The following is a 20,850-nucleotide window of genomic DNA, read 5'->3' as shown; positions in this document are numbered from 1 at the left end:
ATCTAATAAAAGATATAAATATTGAAACTGATCCAACATTAATCTTTATTGACGGATGATTTGTTTTTACACTTTTACCTGACGTGGCTCCTTTTTTTGAAAAAACTTCCTCATATCCATTATGAACCTGACTGTCTCTGTACACACACACACACACACACACACACACACGCGCACACACACACACACACACACACACACACACACACACACACACACACACACACACACACACACACACACACACAACAGCAGTTATAAGGTTAATGGGAATCCAGTCAGTTAGCTAGTTAGTACCTTGGGTTTAATATCGGCACATATGACAAAATAAGCAGCTTCTCTCATTCCTTTTCAAACAGGACAGTGGTAACAACAGCAGGCTACAGACAATGTTACGTTTTAGATTTTAAATAGGCTGTATACATTTCAATGGGAGCAACAGGGCGGTCAAATATCACTGATTTCACTACAGAGCAGGACGGATTGTAGGGCAGCAAACATCGTGGGGAAACACGTTTCCCACACTGCAGGTTACCTGGTGTCATGTTTTTCAGCTAAAAGAAACATGGTCTGACTCCTACCAACTGTACAAAGAGTAACGCAAGGTTAAAGGCAGCTAACATGTCCTGTTTTAAGCCAGGCTCTTCCACCTCCCTCTGCTGCGTCTCAGCCGCCATCGCTCTGGCAGCAACGGCGCCAGAGCCAGAGCAGGGGAGAGCTGGAACAAACCATTTTGGGAGGGGGGGTATCTATACTTTTGTTGTTAAAATGTTCCATCTCAATTAAGTACTGTATGCTTTTTGTATTTTTAGTAGTGTGTCCCACAAACAGCAAATATTGTCAAAAAAATAAGAAGTCTTTCAGGTGCTTTGATTCATTTTTGGGGGTGAAGCACCCCCCAAAAATGGGCTAAAATCGCCCCTGCCATGATCTTAATCTTCTCCTCAGCTTCAGCCAGTCTTCCCGCGAGGTCAGTCACCCCATCTTCCTACATCTGAGATTCTCTGCTCTGCCTCCGTGATGCGTTTGGAGACGTTTTCCAGCGAGGACGAAATGTTGCTTGCTGTGAGGTGGAGGCTGAGCTGCAGAGGTTAACTTCACACAGAGTTTATACAACAAAGAGCGCTTCTATGTGACAAAAGAAAGTCACTAAGATGCTGATCTCCATGACGATCCTACAAACAGACGCTAAGCCGGGGGCGTTTTCCCACAGTGAGCACCTTAAATAGGACGCTGACAGGTGATAGATGAGCGCTGGGTGCCAGAGGGCATTCCAGCTGCTGTCATCATCAAACTGAAGACTCTTTGTGCTGAGTGATAGAACACGATATTCACTTCATGTTATATAAAGTTATAGCATGCAGGCCAGAGGCACTGATGTAATCACACCTTCATACCTTTGAAAAACAGAATCTGATGGGTTTCTGCAGATGTGACTGTAAAGTGGTGAAAACATGAACATATTAATGCACTCTGCATGTTTTCCTCTAAACCATGTTTTTATGCGTAAAATGCTTTTCCACACACGCCCATTTCAACCCAACTGTGTTTACTTCAATACAGACTCGACGGCAGCTTTGAAGCTGAAAAACTAGTTCATGCATTTATTACTTCCAGGCTGGACGACTGTAATTCGTCCAGTTTTTAGGACTGTAAGTCCTAAAAACTCCCTGAAAAGCCTTCAGTTAATCCAAAATGCTGCAGCAAGAGTCCTGACAGGGACTAGAAAGAGAGAGCAGATTTCTCCTGTTTTGGCTTCCTGTTAAATCCAGAATTGAATTCAAAATCCTGCTCCTCACATACAAGGTCTTAAATAATCAGGCCCCATCTTATCTTAATGACCTTGTAGTACCATATCACCCTATTAGAGCACTTCGCTCTCGCTCTGCAGGCCTACTTGTTGTTCCTAGAGTATTTAAAGTAGAATGGGAGGCAGAGCCTTCAGTTTTCAGGCCCCTCTTCTGTGGAACCAGCTTCCAGTTTGGATTCAGGAGACAGACACTATCTCTACTTTCAAGATTAGGCTTCAAACTTTCCTTTTTGCTAAAGCATATAGTTGTCCTTGTCCTGTCTTCCTGTCCCCAGGACTCAACCCCAGAGAAGCAGAAGAAAATGGATGAAATTAACTTTTTAAAATGAGAGTCTATAGGACTGACTCACTGCTGGAGCTTCTAGTGGATGTCAGAGGAACTGCAGGCTTAGGGAGGGGCAGCTGTGTGTGTTGATGGATGTAACGAGTGTAACGGGAAAGAAGCAAAAATTCCCCTCAAACAACGAGAGAAGTTAATAATGGAGGAATATGCTCTCTGTGTCTCTGCAGATCAGCTGAGGATCTGTCAGAGCAGCCGGGTCAGGACGAAGATTTGGTCTCAGCTGCTGTCGTGTTCAGACAGATAACATGGAAACATGAAGCCTCTGAGCTCTGCCGTGCCTCACACGGAAAACGTCTCTCCCGTTTGTGTCTCATGAATCAGAATCAGAGAGACTTTATTGATCCCAGAGGGACACTGAGCGGTCACAGCAGCACACATACAACAAACGCCAAGCATTCATATAACATGAAGTGTAGAAACAGAGATATCAATAGATACATATTGAGCTACAGATATAGGGCTAAACATGAATATACATAAAAATATAAAAGGACAAAAATATGTGTGTAAATATATGTCATGGTGTGCAAAAGTGCCGAATGAAGTCGGAGAAAAGAATTCAAGCTGGAGGTAGGACATTGTGGACCGCGGCCCTCCCCTCCAGCCCTGCCCTCCCCGACCCTCCCCCCTAACCCTGCCCCTGTACCTGCAGTTCAGCCCACCTGAGAAGCTTTAAAAGCAGCGACCTCCTCACTCTCTCCTCACTTCTCTCCTGCTCCTTCCACCGGAGAAGACAGACTGACAAGCACCTCCTCTTTTCTGCTCCATCACTATGACTACCATGATGCTCTCACGAGGCTCCATCGGTGGAGGCTTTGGCAGCAGCCGTTCATCCAGAAGCATGAGCTCATACAGCGTTGCTGGAGGAGGCGGTAGTGTCAGGGTTTCACAGGCCGGGAGAAGCTTCGCCGTTGGTGGCGGCCTCGGTGGAGGAGCTGGTGCAGCTTTCAGTGCAGGTGGAGGATTTGGTGCAGGTGGAGGATTTGCTGCAGGTGGAGGATTTGGGGGTGGCTTTGGCGGAGGAGCAGGGATGGACGACAGCGTCATCGGCAACGAGAAGTTCACCATGCAGAACCTGAACGACCGTCTCGCCAACTATCTCACCAAAGTGGCGTCGCTGGAGAAGGCCAACGGCGAGCTGGAGCTGAAGATCAAGCAGTTCGTGGAGACGAAGGCTGGCCCGGCCGCCAGGGACTACAGCGCCTTCTACGCCACCATCGCCGAGCTGCATGCCAAGGTGAGGAAACGGGGCAGATGGTGTTCAGGGGTCTCCGCTCCTATTGGTCCACATTTTAAAGTTTACATTTATGAAATCACATAATGTTTTATGAAAAGACATAAAAATAAAGTTTGAAATTGCATGGAAGCTCAAGTGAACAATGTTTTGTTGTGCCTGAAAAACTCATATTTAAAGTTGGAGAAAACCTACATTTGATTTTTCTTGTTTTTAACAAATCCACTCACAGTGCAGTCCAGAAAGATGTTTGCACTGCTGGGGCTTCATTCATACTTTTACAATTTAAAAAAAGCACTCGAACCTTCTGGTGATTTTGAGAAAGAATAGAAAACCTTTGTAATCACAGCAGCTTTTGACCGAGAGGCTGGAAAGAAGAGTAGTGTCAGTAATCTGGTGGGAGGCTCCCAGTGAGGGGATGGAGATCTGAGGTGAACCACACCTGTGTGAGAGTGCTCCGAGTGAAGCAGCCACGCCCTCCAAGACTGATGTCACCTGTAAACCAGTCACTTGTTTTTGGTCTTCGTTTGGCTCCAACAGGAAACACGAGCTTTGGTTTTTCACATTAAAGAAGCTGCTGCGACTGATGGGCGTGTTACGACGTGAAGAGATCTGATTGGCTTTGTTGTTATTCTCTGTAATGTTTGATTTATTAACCCTTCTTTACTGAATGGCATCATCTGATTAGCATTATTGATAATCTACCATTGATTGATTTCCCTTTTTTTGTGGCTCTGTGCTGGTTTTCAGATCCAGGATGCCATCATCGCCAAAGGTACCGTCATGTTGAGCATCGACAACGCCCGGCTCGCATCAGACGACTTCAGGTTGAAGTCAGTGGCTCCTTTTTTTTCTTTTTTTACCTTTTATTTCTCTTCATGTGTTCTTTGTACTTTCTTGCTGCCGTTTTCTTCTGACAGAAAAATGCTCTGAAATAGACGTCCTGACAGTGAAAACCTCCCTACTGTGATATTGCCTCTCTTCAGCCCCCTCTGCTGTCTGCTGGTAGAAAAACATCAAGAACAGACAAACTCCTCAGTCTGATTTTTTGATTTTCTCTCATCCAGAAAAATCCCCCAAACATCGTCCAGCAAGAGCAAAAATTAGACTTAGATTAGATAAACATGAGAACTCATTGGAGCTCATTTGTTAGAATTTAAAGATGATTTTAGCAGATGTTTCTCAGAAAGTCTAAGATTCATTTCTCTTTATTAAAGTTTATTTGAACATTTAACTGTTTAATCCGTAGAAACGAGCCTCAAGATTACTAAAAGAAAAAAATAGAGTTCTGGTTTTTGTCTCGAAATCAGCACAAACACCAAATGCTGATAAAAGTTATTCACAGAATTGTTGTTTGGATTTTATTCATCAGAACTAACCCAGCACTAAGGGCAGCACGGTGGCACGGTGGTTAGCACTGTTGCCGCACAGCAAGAAGGTCCTGAGTTCAATTCCAACATCAGGCCGGGGTCTTTCTGTGTGGAGTTTGCATGTTCTCCCCGTGTTTGCGTGGGTTCCCTCCGGGTACTCCGGCTTCCTCCCACCATCCAAAGACATGCAGCTTGTGGGGATAGGTTAATTGGATAATCCAAATTGTCACTAGGTGTGAATGGTTGTCTGTCCCTGTGTGTTGGCCCTGTGACAGACTGGCGACCTGTCCAGGGTGTACCCCGCCTCTCGCCCTATGACATCTGGGATAGGCTCCAGCGCCCCCCGCGACCCTGAAAAGGATAAGCGGAAGTGAATGGATGGATGGATGGAGAACTAACCCATTATTTTCTGTGTCTTTAACTTTAACAGGTACGAGAACGAGCTGGGGATGCGTCAGTCGGTCGAGGCCGACATCGCCGGGCTGAAGGCGTTGTTGGGAGAGGTGGACGTGGCCAAGACTGACCTGAACATGCAGATCGAAGCCCTGACGGACGATCTGGCAAGCATGAAGAAGAACCACGAGGAGGTAAGCAGATCCGTCTCACACGCAATGTTAAAACATACTGGTATCCTTAGCCCCGCCTCCCTGTCCTTTAGGACCTGGTGTCCATGCGCACTCAGATGAGCGGTCAGGTGAATGTGGAGGTGGACGCTGCTCCTCAGCAGGACCTCAACAAAGTCATGGAGGAGATCAGAGAGCACTACGAAACCGTCGCCGCCAAAGCGCTCAAAGACGCAGAGGGCTGGTTCCAGGCCAAGGTACGTCAGCTTTCTGCTATTCAACAGAAACCTGCAGCAGCTCGTTTTTGTTCACTACTTCCTCTTTTTCTTCTTTCAGTCGGAGGTCCTCACCAAGGAGGTGGCAGCCACAGAAATGACACTGAAGACATCAACCGTGGAAGTAAAGGAAGTGAAGAGTCAGCTTCAGGCTCTGGAGATTGAGCTCCAGTCTCAGCTCAGCATGGTGAGATGAACCGTTTAACTCATAATTACATCAATACATTTTTAATAATAACTTTATCTAATGAGAGCAACTCATTAAAAATGTCAAACGGTTAATGATGAGCTTGAACATCAGTGGTCCAAGCATCGAGCCCTATGAGCAGGTAACATACTGTTAGCTAACATTAGCCAGAGGAAAGCCAGCTCAGGGTCAGTTCTGATCCCTGAAAATAAACAAGAATACAGCAGCCACCAGTCTCTCTAATGTTAGTGCCCGAGGCTGCTGGACAGAGGGAGTTAGAAGAGGGCACAGAGGGGTCCTCATTCAAAATGTCAAAGGACAAAGTCAAAGAACAGGAATTGTGAGGGTCCTAAGTTCTGGGTTTAGAAAATCCTCCCGGGGGAGTAACATCAGGCTGGTTCAGTTACATCTTCACATCGTGGCCTCGTTTCCTCTGATTCCTAAAATCCTGAGTCGCAGAGAGGTGGCTGAAATGTAGCCCAATGTCACGACCTCATCCACAGGTAGAGCTTCTGTCTCTGACCTGCTCATGTTTTTACAGAAAATGTCCCTTGAAGCCCAACTCGCCGAAGTCCAGGGCAGCTACGGCATGAAGATGGAAGGATTCCAGATGAGGGTGAGTTCTGCTCTCATGGGGTCGCATCCAAATGTTCCGTCAGCTGCTTTCAGCTTTTACACTCACACCGGGTTCACCTGTGCAGGTGAGCAGTCTGGAGGAGCAGCTGGTGCAGCTCAGAGCAGATCTGGAGAGGCAGGGACAGGAGTACCAGATTCTCCTGGACATCAAGACCAGACTAGAGCTGGAGATCGCCGAGTACAGGAGGCTGCTCGACGGAGAGGGAGGCGGGTAAGAAGAGCTCACCAGGACGGCCTCGGCTCTCTGTGGCCCTGCTCTCTCCTCCTTCTCCTTACAGAGGTTACTTGGAAAACTTAAATATACAGAGGAAATATCCTTAGTTTTAGTGTTACCATCGGCTGCTAACATTAGTTCAATCTGGAACGTCCTGATCAATGTACCTTTAATGGTACATTGTGTAATTCCCCTCTGTAAAATAGAAGTAAACTGTTCACCACAGTTTTCTGAATATGCAGAATTTAAGCTCCTCGTTAGCTTAGAAGAAAAAGAGTGTTTATCTAAGGAGCCTGACAGTGTCCAAACTCACATTCATGTTCTTCCTGTCCTGCTGGTCACAGGAAGTTGCACTGCCTCTTTGTGCCCTCTTGTGGTGCAAACTGGCATTACACAAAACCACCGTCTGGCACTCGTTTTTACTTCAGTTTGTAGATGTTTTGGCTTCTGCTCATTTTGGTCAACTGATGTTGGAAACTTGGGAGTTGCACTACAGCACCTACCTGTAAACGTGTGAGCGGGTTCTGCTTTTCAGACGAGCATCTCTGACCAGCTTTGTCTCATTTCCCACGCAGATCTTTGCTCTCCTCCTCTACCTCCACCACAACCAAAACAATCATCACAAAGGTTGTGGAGGAAACCATCTGAGGCCAATCACGTGTCTGCCTGCCCGGGGTTGGAGTCGGATCTCCACCTTTCTTCACCGTCCTTCATGCTGGGCGAGTGCACACCTCCACCTGAAGATCGCTTCTCACCTTCACATCATACCAGTTTCCTGCTTCACAGGAAACCACAGGCGGTCTAAAGATGGAGGGTTTGTGAGGGGAAGCATTTTCTTGGCTTATGCTGGTGAAACTTTACTGCTGTGCTTGCAGGTCTTCTGTGTTCCGCTTCAACAAATAAAACGCAACAAAACCCAAAAAGTGTCTGAAATGAATGTCTGTGCTCACAAACTTCCGCGTTACTCAAACGAAACGTCTTTATTCTCAAATATCAACCAAAGGCAGTAAAAAGTATTTTTAAAACACACCTTCACATCCTTTTCACCTCATAGCAACTGTTTCTTCTGCTTCATGAACAGAAATTCAAAACATATACATCTTTGCATCAAGCTGTTAAAGAAATCGATCACAGTAAGATGAACTACTCCAGCTTATTATTCACAATCATCCATATTTTTATGGCACAGCTCTTACTCTGAGAAGGTGGATACCTGCAGGATGTTTCAAAAACTAGTTCTCAGCATTTTTGCTGGACATGTTTCGGCGTTAGAGACCGAACAACAGCAGCTCCTACCTGCAGTTCCTCTGGTGTCCAGCAGAGGCAGCAGTGAGTCAGTCCCCATAGACTCCCATGTTAAAGCTTTTGAGTTTGTTTCCATACAACCTGTTTGGTCTCAATAGATAACCCCCCCCCCCTCCCCCTCATGACTCTGTGAGGACGGCAGACTTCCTGTTTCTGAAAACAAGCCAACACATTCCAGCAGAAACAGACGGAAACTGCAACATGTATCATTAGTTTCTTTATTAACTTTCTTCCAGTACAAGATGCTCAATTGCCTCCACCTTCTGTTTCTCTTTTTTTAACTTTTATTACATTTTATTTTGTAGGAATGACATAATCAATAGATTTGTACACAGTGAGCGATCTAGACGGGAGGGGAGGGGGGGGTTGGGCTCCTTTGTGCTGATGATGAATTTTGGTCCTCTGGAGCCCAACAACGGTAAAAACTGACTTTAACAAATTATTTAAAATAATAATAATAATAATAATAATAATAATAATAATAAACCGTCACGTGATTATCATCAGCAACAAAAAGACGCCTGCCGTGTCCCGATCAATCAATACTGCTCAATAAAAACGTGGAAAAGATCAAAGAGTTTAACAGTACATCCACATCCTGCGAGTACCCACACCTGCAAGTAAAATACTAGTAAACTGGCAGGAAGTACTCTCACCTGAGTTTAAGTACTTTGACTGCCAAAAACACAAATGGACGAACCTGAAGAGGTCAGACCCCGTTCACCGAGAAATGCGATGTTTCTTCTTTTCACATAAAAACTACAACGCTGTAACAGAGTCGGTCCAAGGTCAGATTCACGCGAGCTCGCAGACACGAACGTCGTACACTTATGAGAATACTGAAGGCTCTGTTAGGGGCTTCATGTTGCAGCTGTGGCTCAACCTCATGACCCACTACACCCGTTTATCGCCCACAAGGTTACCCTCGAGAATCAATGAGAAAAATCAAAACTGGAAGAACAGCGAGCTTCCCTTTCCACGAGCGGGACCGCTGATCGCTCTGCTGTCAGTGAACGCCACGCATTCAAGTCACTTCCGGCTGACAAGTATAAGAGAAAGAGAAAAAAAAAAAAAAAAAAAAAAAAAAAACTAACAATCCCCCGGCTGGACAGAATAGGCACAGAGATTCCACCGAGTTTCAAAATAAAAGCCTAGTGTAGACCAAACCATTCCAGCTAGTTTGTAGGTTTTACTACAACAGCAACACTGTAAAAAGTTACAGTTCCTGTAAAAAAAAATCTGAGCTCTGATCAGTAACTAAGTTTGTGATCAGCTTCTATATTTCTAACTTTAGAGATGTTGCACAAATGGAAGAACGCAGTCTTACATATTTGTTTAATATGTGCGTTGAAGGACATGTCCTGGTCAAAAATGACTCCAAGGTTCCTCACAGTGTTACTGGAGGCCAAGGTAATGCCATCCAGAGTAAGAGTCTGCTTAGATACCATATTTCTAAGATTTTCAGGGCCGAGTACAATAACCTCAGTTTGATCTGAATTAAGAAGCAGAAAGTTAGCGGCCATCCAGGTCTTTATGTCTTTAAGACATTCCTGCAGTTTAACTCATTGGTGTGTGTTATCTGGCTTCATGGACAGATAGAGCTGGGTGTCATCTGCATAGCAGTGTAAATGTATGCTATGTCTTCTAATGATGCTGCCTAAGGGAAGCATGTATAATGTAAACAGAATTGGTCCTAGCACTGAACCCTGTGGAACTCCATAATTAACCTCAGTGTGTGAAGAGGACTCTCCATTTACATGCACAAACTGGAGTCTATTAGATAGATATGATACAAACCACTGCAGCACAGGTGAAACGTCTTCAAGCAACTTAAAGAAGTCCAGACGCTTTTCTTTGCAAGCTCCTTTGACTCTTCAAATAAACCTCTGCAGATGATCTGTTAGCTGTTTGACAACTACTCTTTCAAGGATGTTTGATATAAAGGAAGGTTGGAGATTGGCCTATAATTAGCTAAGACTGCTGGGTCTAGAGATGCTTTTTGAGTAAAGGTTTAACTACAGCCAGCTTGAAGGCCTGTGGTACATAGCCGATTATTAGAGATAGGTTGATCATATTTAAGATCGAAGCATTAATTAATGGCAGGACTTCTTTGAGCAGTTTTGTAGGAATGGGGTCTAAAAGACACGTTGATGTTTGGAGGAAGTAATTATTGAAGTTAACTCAGAAACATCAATTGGAGAAAAAGAGTCTAACTTAACATCAATGGTACTAAGAGTAGCTGTAGATAATATTACATCTGTGGGATGATTATTGGTAATTTTTTCTCTAATGATAAAAATTTATTTGTGAAGAAGTTCATGAAGTCATTACTAGTTAACGTTAAAGGGATGGTTGGCTCAAAAGAGCTCTGACTGTTTGTCAGCCTGGCTACAGAGCTGAAGAGAAACCTGGGGTTGTTCTTATTTTCTTCAATCAGTGATGAATAGTAAGATGTTCTGGCTTTGCGGAGGGCTTTCTTATAAAGCAGCAAACTATTTCTCCAGGCTGATCTCTTTGCAGGGACGGTGGAGAGCACAGCAGACTCGTGAGATATTTCACAGAAACCTGAATGAATCAGAACTGCAGCCGATATTGTTCGGGTCACATAGATTTAAGTTACAGAGGAAGGATAAAGCTTCCATCAGTTATCAGCGACAACACAGAGTGACTGGACTACGAAGCCCGATTCTAGCGCGCTGTAGAATGGGAGGCTGGGATTTTGGACCCTTTCGTGTTCCTTTAGAGCGTACCGAGATGGCGTGTCAGTGCCGTGAGTGTGCAGTTTTCGGTAAACGGGGTCACGGTCTGTCAGGAACTGCTGGTCTGAGTCAGTAAAAAACAGGAAATACAAAAATGAAGTACTCAAACTGTTGGTCTCTTAAGTATTTGTGCTTGTTAAGGTCTCCAAAAATAAGTCCTGGTACTCTACAGTCAGTCCAGTTTAAAGATTATCTACAGCCCCACCCACCCGCCACCCCAGACACACGGTATATAACGTGTATGCACACACAGACACTTGCATAAGAGCAAATGCGTCAGTCCGCCCTGCCCACAGATAAAATGCAAAAAGAGCACAAAAGGTATGAAAATGTAAGAAAAACTCATGAGGAAAAGCTTTATATATCGTATTTATAAAAAAAAAAAAGGAATAATACTTTGTTTTTCCGGAGGTTAAAGGGTTTGCAGTTAGCTACTGTCACTGCCCACGGCGCTGCTGCCGCCGTCACTGCTGGTGCTCGCCGTGTCCGCTCGCTCTCGCTTGTGGATCTGCTCGTGTGCTTTGAGGTGGCCCGACTGGCTGAAAGTCTTCCCGCACTGGGGGCAGGCGTACGGCCGCTCGCCCGTGTGGATCTGCTGGTGCGCCTTCAGGTGGCCGAGACGGCCGAAGCTCTTCCCGCACTGCGTGCAGCCGAACGGCCGCTCGCCCGTGTGGATCTTCTCGTGGGTTTTTAAGACGCCCGAGTTGCTGAAAGTCTTTCCGCACTGCGAGCAGGTGAAGGGCTTCTCGCCGGTGTGGATCTGGACGTGGTTGCGGTAGCTCGTCTCCTTGGTGAAGCTCTTGCCGCAGTGCTGGCAGCAGTACGGACGCTCGCCCGTGTGGCTCAGGTGGTGCGCCTTCAGCTCCTTGGACTGGCTGAAGCTCTTGCCGCAGGTGGTGCAGATGAACGGGCGCTCGCCGGTGTGCAGCCGCTGGTGTGAGCGCAGGTCGTCGGCTTTGGTGAAGCCTTTGGGGCAGTGGGCGCAGACGTACGGCTTCTGGCCTGTGTGGATGAGCTGATGCCGCTTGAGGTTGCCCGCTTGGCCAAAGCTCTTGCCGCACTGTGAGCAGGTGTACGGCCGCTCGCCCGTGTGTATGCGCTGGTGCGTTTTCAGGTTTCCCAGCGTGCTGAAGTTTTTCCCGCACTGCGTGCAGGAGAATGGTTTTTCACCCTGCATGTTGCGAGGTTTCCTCACCGTTGGGCTCTGTGTTTTAGTCGTGACCACCAGACTCCCTCCTGCCCTTCCTGCCGCCATCATCGCCTCTGTGGAGGACTTCCCCACGTGTGTGGGCTGCAGCTCGTACAGCGCCCCCCCTCCGAACTCAGCGTCCGGTTTGCCGATGCTGTCCAAGTGCAGGGAGTCGGGGCGGAGCTTGTTGAGCTCCGTGCGCAGCTCGGCCATGTGGATGGACTCGAGGCCGTTGTGCTGCAGGTGGGCGGACATGGCGTTGGTCTCGGGGTACTCCGACTTGAGCGCGCTCAGATCGGTGGTGTAGTAACACTGTAGGTCCACGTGGTGGTCCGACTTGATGTACTCCAGAGTGTCAGTGACCTACAACAAGAAAACAGCTGCAGTCACATCTGCTCAACCTGAGCATCGAGCACATCAGGTCTGCTGACCAACATTTTATTAGTGAAGAAGTTATGAACGTTAAACGTTAACGTTAAAGGGATGGTTGGCTCAACAGAGCTCTGTTTGTCAGCCTGGCTACAGAGCTGAAGAGAAACCTGGGTTGTTCTTATTTTCTTCAAACAGTGATGATTTCTTATAAAGCAACAAACCGTTTCTCCAGGCTAAATGATAAAGAACAGCAAATCAGCCTCTGATTTCTGGTCTGCTCTCAGCGACAAAACCTCAAGGAAGACAAGAACTGTGACCTTCAGCTGCTGATGCAGCAGATGTTCATGCACTCATGTTTGATGCTGTTCTGCTGTTTTCACACTGCTGCGTGTCTGCACTCTGTTCTCAGACAAATCTTTGCATTTCTCTGCTCTTTGTTGCTATTGCTCAACTGACTCTACAGTAAACTGCATGATAAAAGACTACAGAGGAAGCATCACTGTCAGTACTAGACAGCATTAATGTGGGCGGGGATTCAATCACACCCTTTCTGTCCACACAGACCTGCAGCTTTTATGAACCCCCACTAGATCTTGGAAGACTTCCTACAAGACGTCAGTGTGTGTGGGACGTTCACATCGCGGGCCTGAGATACCTCCATGGACGGCTCTTTGTGCACTTCCAGTTTGCAGGTGCTGGATTTTATACGCCTGTGCCACTCAGGCTTAAAAACACCTGAGTTCACAGAGGCGTGGCCCACACAGTGTGAGAATGACTTTATTGTGAATTCAGCTGTTTAAAAGGACAAATTTCACATGGCTGTGATAAAAACACACTGAGAGAGTCTTGTGTGACCGACCTCCATGAAAGGCTGTCTGAGAGTTTCAGCCCTGATCTGCTTTCAGACCTCGGACAATGACGCAGCAGCCTCACCACGATTCATCAAATAACTCGATTATTCAAACTAACAGTTTTTGCTTCGATAGCGAGAATGCCGACACGCTCGACTTCCTTCATTGCAGCCACCATGTGCTTCTTTAAAGGCGCTCACACACACACAGCCAAAACTAAGGCATGCATCTTATTTTAACATCACTGTACTTGTAATTTCTTACGAAGATGTTTTCTTTAAAAGAAACATAGCAGATAAATACAAAATGAAATGTTTTTTATAGATAACACTGCATTTTCAAAGACAAAAGTATCCAATTACTCAATCAATAGAATACCCGATTACTAAACTGATGGCTAGCCTCAGGGCTAAAGCTCAGACTCTGCTTCATATCAGGGGTGGGCGATATAAACAATATAAATTTGGCCAACGATAGAAATTTTGACTATACCGCTCTATCGCGATAGCACATGTTGATGATGTCATCAAGCTGCGCTTGTTTTGGTCAAAAGCATCGCAGCGGTTACAACCATTATCATCTGCAAATGATGGCGGGCGACAGTCATAGCAAAGAGATGAAGCACATTTGAAATATGGGGAAAGCCAAAAACTGCGCTTCCTCCACTTCCGTAACATTGATTCATTAATGCTGAATTCTCTCGCAGCTGCTCTGTTCCCATGTTGTTTCAGTATATTAATAACTAACCTCGTATTGTGGATGAATAATCTCAGTTGTTCTCCTGACTGAAGTTTGGCCCGTGTACAGCATCCTGCTATGCGACTGCATTTGTCCCTGACCACCAGAATCCCTCACGTTAACTTTTATCGAGTGGAAAAAAAGTTAGCGTTCATCCTCCAGCTTCACTGTGCTAATGTTATGCTAACATAGCTGTGTCGCTAGCAATCACGTAGCACAACATTATATACCAGCTAGCCCAACTTCAGTAACCCTACAAACGCCGCTGCTGTTTAGTTTTCTGTCTTCATTTATGTTTGAAGTGATAACAGAGCTGTACGTTTGATTTTTTTCAGAAATCTCTCAGTCAGAACATGCTATGGATTGTTTAGGTGGAAACTAGCGAGCTAACTTCCTGTTAACTTCTAACTCCTTTAAATTTAATAAATTCTGTTTTCATGGATGTTAAACTTAATAGTTACACCTGCTAAAGCAGCAACGCTGATGATTTAATTAAAGATGAAAGAATTTAGACGTTTTTAACTCTCAGTGTTCGTTTGACTATGGGACCTGAAGAAGACGGAGTTTTGGACCCAGATTACTCCGCGAAGCTCCTCCCTACGGCAGCCGTAATGTTCTGACGATCCATCAAACAGTGCAGCTTACCAAAGTTGTACTAAAACATTTTTTAACAGATTTCTGCCAAAATCGGTTCGAGGTCAGTAAGCACAACCAGAATTCATACATAAGGCACACTCTCGATTTTTGAGAACATTAAAGGATTTTAAGTCCTTATAGTGAAGAAAAGAATATATCGTGATATATATCGTTACCGCACATGCTTCAAATTATATCGCGATATGGATTTTAGGCCATATCGCCCCTACTTCATATTCAAATAAGTGTTCAGAATGATGCAGTGTGTGGTTTGTCCCTCTGAGCTGTTTAAATGAGATAAACAGGAGTGGGATCAGCTCAGGTGTTTGCTTTAAAAGGATTTGCAGTCGTGAGCCCGATGATGAGGAGAAGCTGAGAGTCCTCTCGGAGCTCCTCGCAGCGACGGCTCCCAGCTTCGTCTAACAACAGTTAGACGACAGTTTGGTATAACCTCAGCTCCCTCCATGCCACAGCAACAGACCTGCAGCGGCTCACTGAGGTTCTTCCTGATCCGAGGAAAACAGCATTTTCTTACTGAGCAGCTTAAATGTGGAACCATCTACACGAAGAAGGAACCTTCATCATAAAAACATCATCATGAACACAGTGAAGGACACCAGCGGAGGGAAGCCACTTCATGTTGTGGGTCATCTACGATTTCCTCCATCGCTGACCCGACTCACAAAAGAGAAAAGTCACAACAACCATGTAAGACAGCAACACAACAGCAGACACTACTAAACTGCAGAGAACCTATTATGCACTTTGAGCAAGAACCACAGCCTTCTGATTGGTAGGGAGACAACCAATCAGAAGGTCAGTGGGCTGAAGTGCCCTCGGGCAAGATACTGAACCCAGAGTGCGAGAGTGGGAATGTTAGACAAGGTGATTAGGCACAGGAAAGAGTGTTTGTAAATGAGGGTTGTAGTAAAAAGTCAGATAATAAAAACCCAGATTATCATTAATTGTGGTTCAATTCAGTCTGACAGTGTTGCTATGAATTATGCAATGGAAATATCTCCTTTCATAAATGAACCCTCAAGTGTTTACTACACTAAAGGAGCTCATAAAGCAGGGGTGTCCAACTCCAGGCCTCGAGGGCCGGTGTCCTGCAGGTTTTAGATCACTCCCTGGGTCAACACACCTGAATCACATGATTAGTTCATTACAACTTCAGGAGATTTAAATGAGCTGTGTTGGATCGAGGACACCGGCCCTCGAGGCCTGGAGTCCCCCCATCCCTGTCATAAAGGAAGCACTGAGGCCCTTTCCTTCATATACAAACAGCTCTGACTCCAAGTCATCTCCAAAATGCTCTGATCTCCTTACACAGCGGTCTCCAACTTTTTTTGCGCCATGGGCCGGGTTTATGCCCGACAATATTTTCACGGACCGGCCTTTAAGGTGTCGCGGATAAATACAACAAAATAAAACTAGTACCGGCACCGAAAAAAAGAAGATTTATTCATAACACACGTGAAAAGACCCAGGAAAACCGAGTAAACGATCAAAACAATAACAAAATAACGCTGAAAACCGATAAAAACCCTGAAAACCAGACATTTCACACATAAGCCTCAACTCGCACGGCCCGGTACCAAATGATGGGTCCAAGGCCCGGGGGTTGGGGACCGCTGTCCTAACAGGTTTCAACTTTGGGGATAAATCACCAGAGTTCTGTGAACGTCATCACAGGAGCTTCTCTTAGTACAGCTGTCGTCAGATCAGGTCCAGAGTCTCATAAAGGGAGAGCACGTCTAAAAACACTACAACTTCTCAAATATGGCAAAAATTAAACTCAGTTATTCAAGTCACAGTTATCACTTCGTTGTGTTGCTCTTACCACTTTTAATAACCTCTGTATGCTTTGGTTTACTCACAGGGCCTCCTCACACTCCTCTGACCCTCAGGTGTGCGACGAGTTACCTGCCAACCACACACCTGAGCCCTGAGCTGACCCCTGGGCTCCTCCTGCTTTGGCAAAATTCTCAGGGTTGCAAATTTACTGAATTTTAATCTCTGCCGTGATTTTGTCTCCCCGTACTTAATTAAACACGATCAACCAATAGTGACAATTCATTCTTCCTACATGAGCCAATCACAGCTGTCCCCTGCACACCAGATTAAAGTCAGATAAACAAACAGGACGCAACCAAAAGCCACAGCGGAAGGTGAAGCACTCGCAAAGAGCGTAACTGATTGCACCGTCCGACAAAACATGACAACCTGCAGCATAACAGCCGCACGAAGGCCGAGGAAAACAAGGCAGCAGCTGCAATCGTGAAGCGCCCGACATCACCTCAGATGTCCATAAAGGTGAGAGCGTCCATCGCACTAACAACATGAAGTGGACGCACACTCACAGCGCACCTCGGATGGATCGCAAAACTTCTACAAAGATACCACCAACAACAAAACACACGCCACATCTTTATATAATATATTCAGACCTTTCAAACACAACAGAAGCAAAAAAAAAAACAAACAAAAAAAAACAGCTTGGCGTTGACGGCGTCTGAGTTGGACTGAGCCTTTTACGCTGCTCTGACAGGATAAACAACCTCAGGGTTTCTGTTACATCAGCAGAACTTTAAATGGACTCTGGTGGGCGCTTTTATTCACAGAATGTGAAAAACTTTATACCCAATTTATGAAGATACTTTGAAAAAGCACGAATGACAATAACGATAATAACACAATAACAGCGTCGTCGCTCTCAGCTGCCGGCCTCTGGCGTTTTACCTGGGAGATGTAGTCGAACACTGAGCTCGGCTCGTAGTGCAACTTGTAGTCCAGCTCTGTTACGTCACTGTGGTGAAACGGCCCCAGGTGGTGGTTCCCGTGGTGCTCAGACTTGATGTAGTCGAGGCCACTGATCTCCATCTTGATCTGGTCCTGGCCCAGCTCGGCGGTGGACAGCGGCTGGATCTCTGACAGGTCCACGGTCCTGATGGGCTCCAGGTCACAGTCCTCCGGCTCGCTCTTCACGCACGGCAGCATCACCAGCGGCTCTGCGATCTCCGCCGCCAGTGAACTGAGCGTGGGCGTGGGACAGTCGGAGGAGAGGAGGGCCAGAGTGGGCGTCGGGGTTGAGCCGACGGGCCCGGCACCGCAGTCCACCTGCAGGGAGGAGTCCAGCGGCAGGGGAGGCGAGCCGCATTCGGGGGGCAGGCCCAGGCTCAGGCACTCACTCTCCAAGTCTGTCATGGTGAGGGGGCGGAGCTAATCCTCCTCACCTGCTCCGTTTCAACACCTGAGGTATCGCTGAGGTTGGTAAAAGTCCTCCTCCTCCTCCACTCCCCTCCTGCTGGTGAAGTCTGCTGGCCCTCACAGGAGGAGGGGCTGGGGGGGTGGGGGGGGGGGGGTGGGGTGGGGGGTTGGGAGTCCCTGAGAGCGTCCTCTGGAAAACGATGACGTAGTGAAAGATCAGCCAGATGTCAGCAGGTACGGCTGACCATCACGAGCCTGTAGAGAGAAGACAGAGGAGTTGCTTACCATGACAACAGCAGCTAAAGCCAATCAGAGTGACATGAGGAAACCCCCAACACTGCAGCACCTCTGAGCATGAAAGCCAGGTATGCAAGCATAGTTTGAAACCAGGATTCCCTGGGATTCCCCCCGCCCCCCAGGGGCTTGAGGCCACCACCGTTAGTGTCCGGCCCTGGCGCCTAATGTGTGGCGACTGGTGAGACTCTACTGAGGTTTTGAGGCTGCACCTGCAGCATGAGCACGCCTGAAAAACTCAGTCTGAATAACTTTACAGCAAACATTTTTACACTTTCAGGGGAGCAGATACCAGCGCCAATGTTAGAGATGACTCTTGGGAACATCCCTATAAACAGCTGCTGCGGTTCCGTTTCTGCACTGGTGCATGACAACAGTAAGACTGCAGTCAGCCGGTCACCGCCATCATGCAGACAAAGCTGATGTGGTGGCAGATGTAAATGGGGCACAGGTCGGCCTGCAGAGGTGCGCTGTTTGCAGGAGCAGGATGTCATTAGAAGAGACAGTCAGCTGCTGCAGCTGTGTGTATGCAGCGGCCTCCCACACACATGCGCTGAAAAGTTTTCAGGTGAAGTAGAACAGCCGCTCTGTGCACAGTGCTGCAGCTTCCTAGCCTCCCTGCCGCTCAGGTGAACATTACCTGCTCCTCCCTTCCATATTACCTGTCACCCCGCGAGCACTCAGGTGGCCCCTCCACTCGCCACGCAGCCGCCGCACTGCCTGCCTCCCGGGCTGCTGGCGGTGGTTCTCCCCGGAGGTTGCTCCTCTCCGCTCTCGCTCTAACACCTCCACATTCTTCGCCAACTCTGCACAACTTTTACTGTGGTTCGCACACACAAACCCACGGCTGCCAGCGGAAGGACACGCTCCGCAGCCGCCTCACAGCCCTACAAAGACGGGCAGGCTGCCATGTCTATCTGGCTGGCTGGCTGGCTGGCTAGCTAGCTAGCTAGCAGCTAGCCAGTGGCCATCTTGTTTATCGTCTGCAGCCTGCTAAACTAGCGCGCTGCTGCTGCTACTGCTAGCAGGGGGAGAAAGTGAGAGTGAGGCGGGGAGAGGGGGCAGCGGTTAGCCTGGCCCCCTCCACGGGGTTCCGGCGCTACGGCGAGCGGCTGACATCGCAACACAAAAGGAGCCAATAAACTACGGAGCCCGAGCGGCGGCACGGCGGTCATCGAGCGTCCGGCGGCGCGGTAAAACGGCAGGAAACCGAGCGGAGCGACGCGGCGACGCCGAGCAAGCGGCTGATAACGGCCGGACGTTACCTGCGGGTGGTCCGCTTCATGGCCGGCTGGCTGTCCACCTTGGTTCGGCTCCGCTGCCCGTCACTCGTAGCTCACTCCGCCGGACCCGCCACGTCCACCTCGGCAGAACACCCGCCGCCTCGCCTCCTCTCCTCCCCTCTATCACTGACTAATTCCGCTCCCTCCCTCCTTCTTACCTTCCTTTCCTCCCTCCTTCCTCTCTCGCTTCTCCCCCCCCTTTCCTTCCTTCCCTCCCTCCCTTCTCGCTCGTGCACATACCCGTTCAGTCGGGTATGTAGGTAACTATGACAACGGTAGTAGGTGGGTACAGCTCTCGGTGTGTGCGCGCGCGGGGCGGGTATGCGCTCGCTACATTGTTGCAACACAGACACCGTCATCCCCTCGCGCTCCCTTTGATCTCGGCTTGTTTCCATCCGCACGCGCCGGTGTGTTAATATGAATCAATAGGGAACAGCACGCGCCCGCAGAGCCGGGTCAAGGCAGTCAAGTGCAGGCGAGTGACGTCAGCACGTGTCCATGGGGTCGGCGTCTTTTTTTTTTATTAAGGCGGGTATCAGCTGCTAAAACTGGGGTCAGCTAGCTGAACAAAAGCAGGTGGGCGTCTTTGAAAATATCTTTCAAATAAAATACTTTTTTCCTGCAAAAAATATCAAAAATAAGAGCACGCCATCTGTCCTGCTACCAGTTCAGAATTTTACAGAAACAAGTTCAAGGTGTATGAAACAGCTGTCATTCGCATAGTTGCCAGTTGGTGTATGTAAAACTTGAAATTTATTCAAAGCCTTTTGAAATCAGATGACTGTTTCTGATACACCTTGTATTAATGCAGAATTTTTTTTTTCATTGTTAATGTTGATCACAGTCACACAGATTGGCTGTCCTTATATGGTCATCTTAAGAGACCCTACCCACCTGCTGTTTAAACCTGCCAATCAGGTGAATACTGGCTGAGGAAGGGGGTGGCAAGGTGTTTGTTTCAGGGCAAAGTGAAAGTGAGTGTGGTTTGATTCCACAGACCCAAATCCCCTTCAGGGGTCACTTTAAATCAAACAGGTGGACCTACCACCTGTTGGGGGGCGATTGTGGCTCAAGAGTTGGGAGTTCGCCTTGTAATCGGAAGGTTGCCGGTTCGAGCCCCGGCTTGGACAGCCTTGGTCGTTGTGTCCTTGGGCAAGACACTTCACCCGTTGCCTACTGGTGGTGGTCAGAGGGCCCGGTGGCGCCAGTGACCGGCAGCCTCGCCTCTGTCAGTGCGCCCCAGGGTGGCTGTGGCTACAATGTAGCTTGCCATCACCAGTGTGTGAATGTGTGTGTGAATGGGTGGATGACTGGATATGTAAAGCGCTTTGGGGTCCTTAGGGACTAGTAAAGCGCTATATAAATACAGGCCATTTACCATTTACCATTACCCACTGTGGCGCCCCCTTGTGACAAGGCGATGCAGCTTATAGAAGCTTTGTGTCAAAGTTTGGTATTTTTAGCCTTTATGAACATTTTGTATTTGAGTCTAAATTTGGAAACACTTTAACCTCATACATACGTGGACTACGAATATTTCAAGACAGCATTTGTCTCTGAGGGTTTTTTATTTTATTTTAT

General features: G+C 47.3%; 2 protein-coding genes across 2 annotated transcripts; one reads left to right on the top strand and one right to left on the bottom strand.

Annotated features, from left to right (window-relative positions):
- The first annotated feature begins 2,857 nt into the window (after positions 1-2,857).
- Positions 2,858-7,555, top strand: LOC147333273 (keratin, type I cytoskeletal 13-like). The gene is made up of 8 exons (XM_086290354.1): positions 2,858-3,390; positions 4,138-4,220; positions 5,188-5,344; positions 5,416-5,577; positions 5,657-5,782; positions 6,324-6,398; positions 6,484-6,629; positions 7,208-7,555. Exons 1-8 carry the CDS (start codon positions 2,926-2,928, stop codon positions 7,278-7,280), a joined length of 1,287 nt encoding a protein of 428 aa, XP_086146480.1. The 5' UTR covers positions 2,858-2,925; the 3' UTR covers positions 7,281-7,555.
- A 3,492-nt stretch (positions 7,556-11,047) lies between these two features.
- On the bottom strand, positions 11,048-17,835 carry LOC147333272 (uncharacterized). Its single transcript, XM_086290351.1, has 2 exons — positions 17,225-17,835; positions 11,048-12,248 (listed from the first exon to the last, which is right to left on the bottom strand). The coding sequence occupies exons 1-2, from the start codon at positions 17,687-17,689 to the stop codon at positions 11,124-11,126; spliced, it is 1,590 nt and encodes a 529-aa protein (XP_086146477.1). The 5' UTR covers positions 17,690-17,835; the 3' UTR covers positions 11,048-11,123.
- Positions 17,836-20,850: the final 3,015 nt, after the last annotated feature.

This window comes from Aulonocara sp. 'chitande type north' Nkhata Bay, linkage group LG4 (genome assembly GCF_057382095.1).
Source record: "Aulonocara sp. 'chitande type north' Nkhata Bay isolate Kocher_YH1m ecotype deep benthic linkage group LG4, A_spYH_male_GT1.1, whole genome shotgun sequence".
In the NCBI taxonomy this organism is placed as follows: Eukaryota; Metazoa; Chordata; class Actinopteri; order Cichliformes; family Cichlidae; genus Aulonocara; species Aulonocara sp. 'chitande type north' Nkhata Bay.
The sequence above is the reverse complement of the archived record's forward strand: the minus strand, read 5'-3'. Positions and strand labels throughout refer to the sequence as shown.

What these genes read in the sequence shown, in the direction of transcription:
- LOC147333272 (XM_086290351.1), bottom strand. Translation starts at nt 17,689, where the DNA reads ATGACAGACTTGGAGAGTGAGTGCCTGAGCCTGGGCCTGCCCCCCGAA. An exon ending in TGTTCGACTACATCTCCCAG is followed by an intron (nt 12,249 to 17,224) that starts GTAAAACGCCAG and finishes TTCTTGTTGTAG; the next exon opens with GTCACTGACACTCTGGAGTA.
- LOC147333273 (XM_086290354.1), top strand. Translation starts at nt 2,926, where the DNA reads ATGACTACCATGATGCTCTCACGAGGCTCCATCGGTGGAGGCTTTGGC. An exon ending in TCGCCGAGCTGCATGCCAAG is followed by an intron (nt 3,391 to 4,137) that starts GTGAGGAAACGG and finishes GCTGGTTTTCAG; the next exon opens with ATCCAGGATGCCATCATCGC. An exon ending in TCCAGTCTCAGCTCAGCATG is followed by an intron (nt 5,783 to 6,323) that starts GTGAGATGAACC and finishes ATGTTTTTACAG; the next exon opens with AAAATGTCCCTTGAAGCCCA.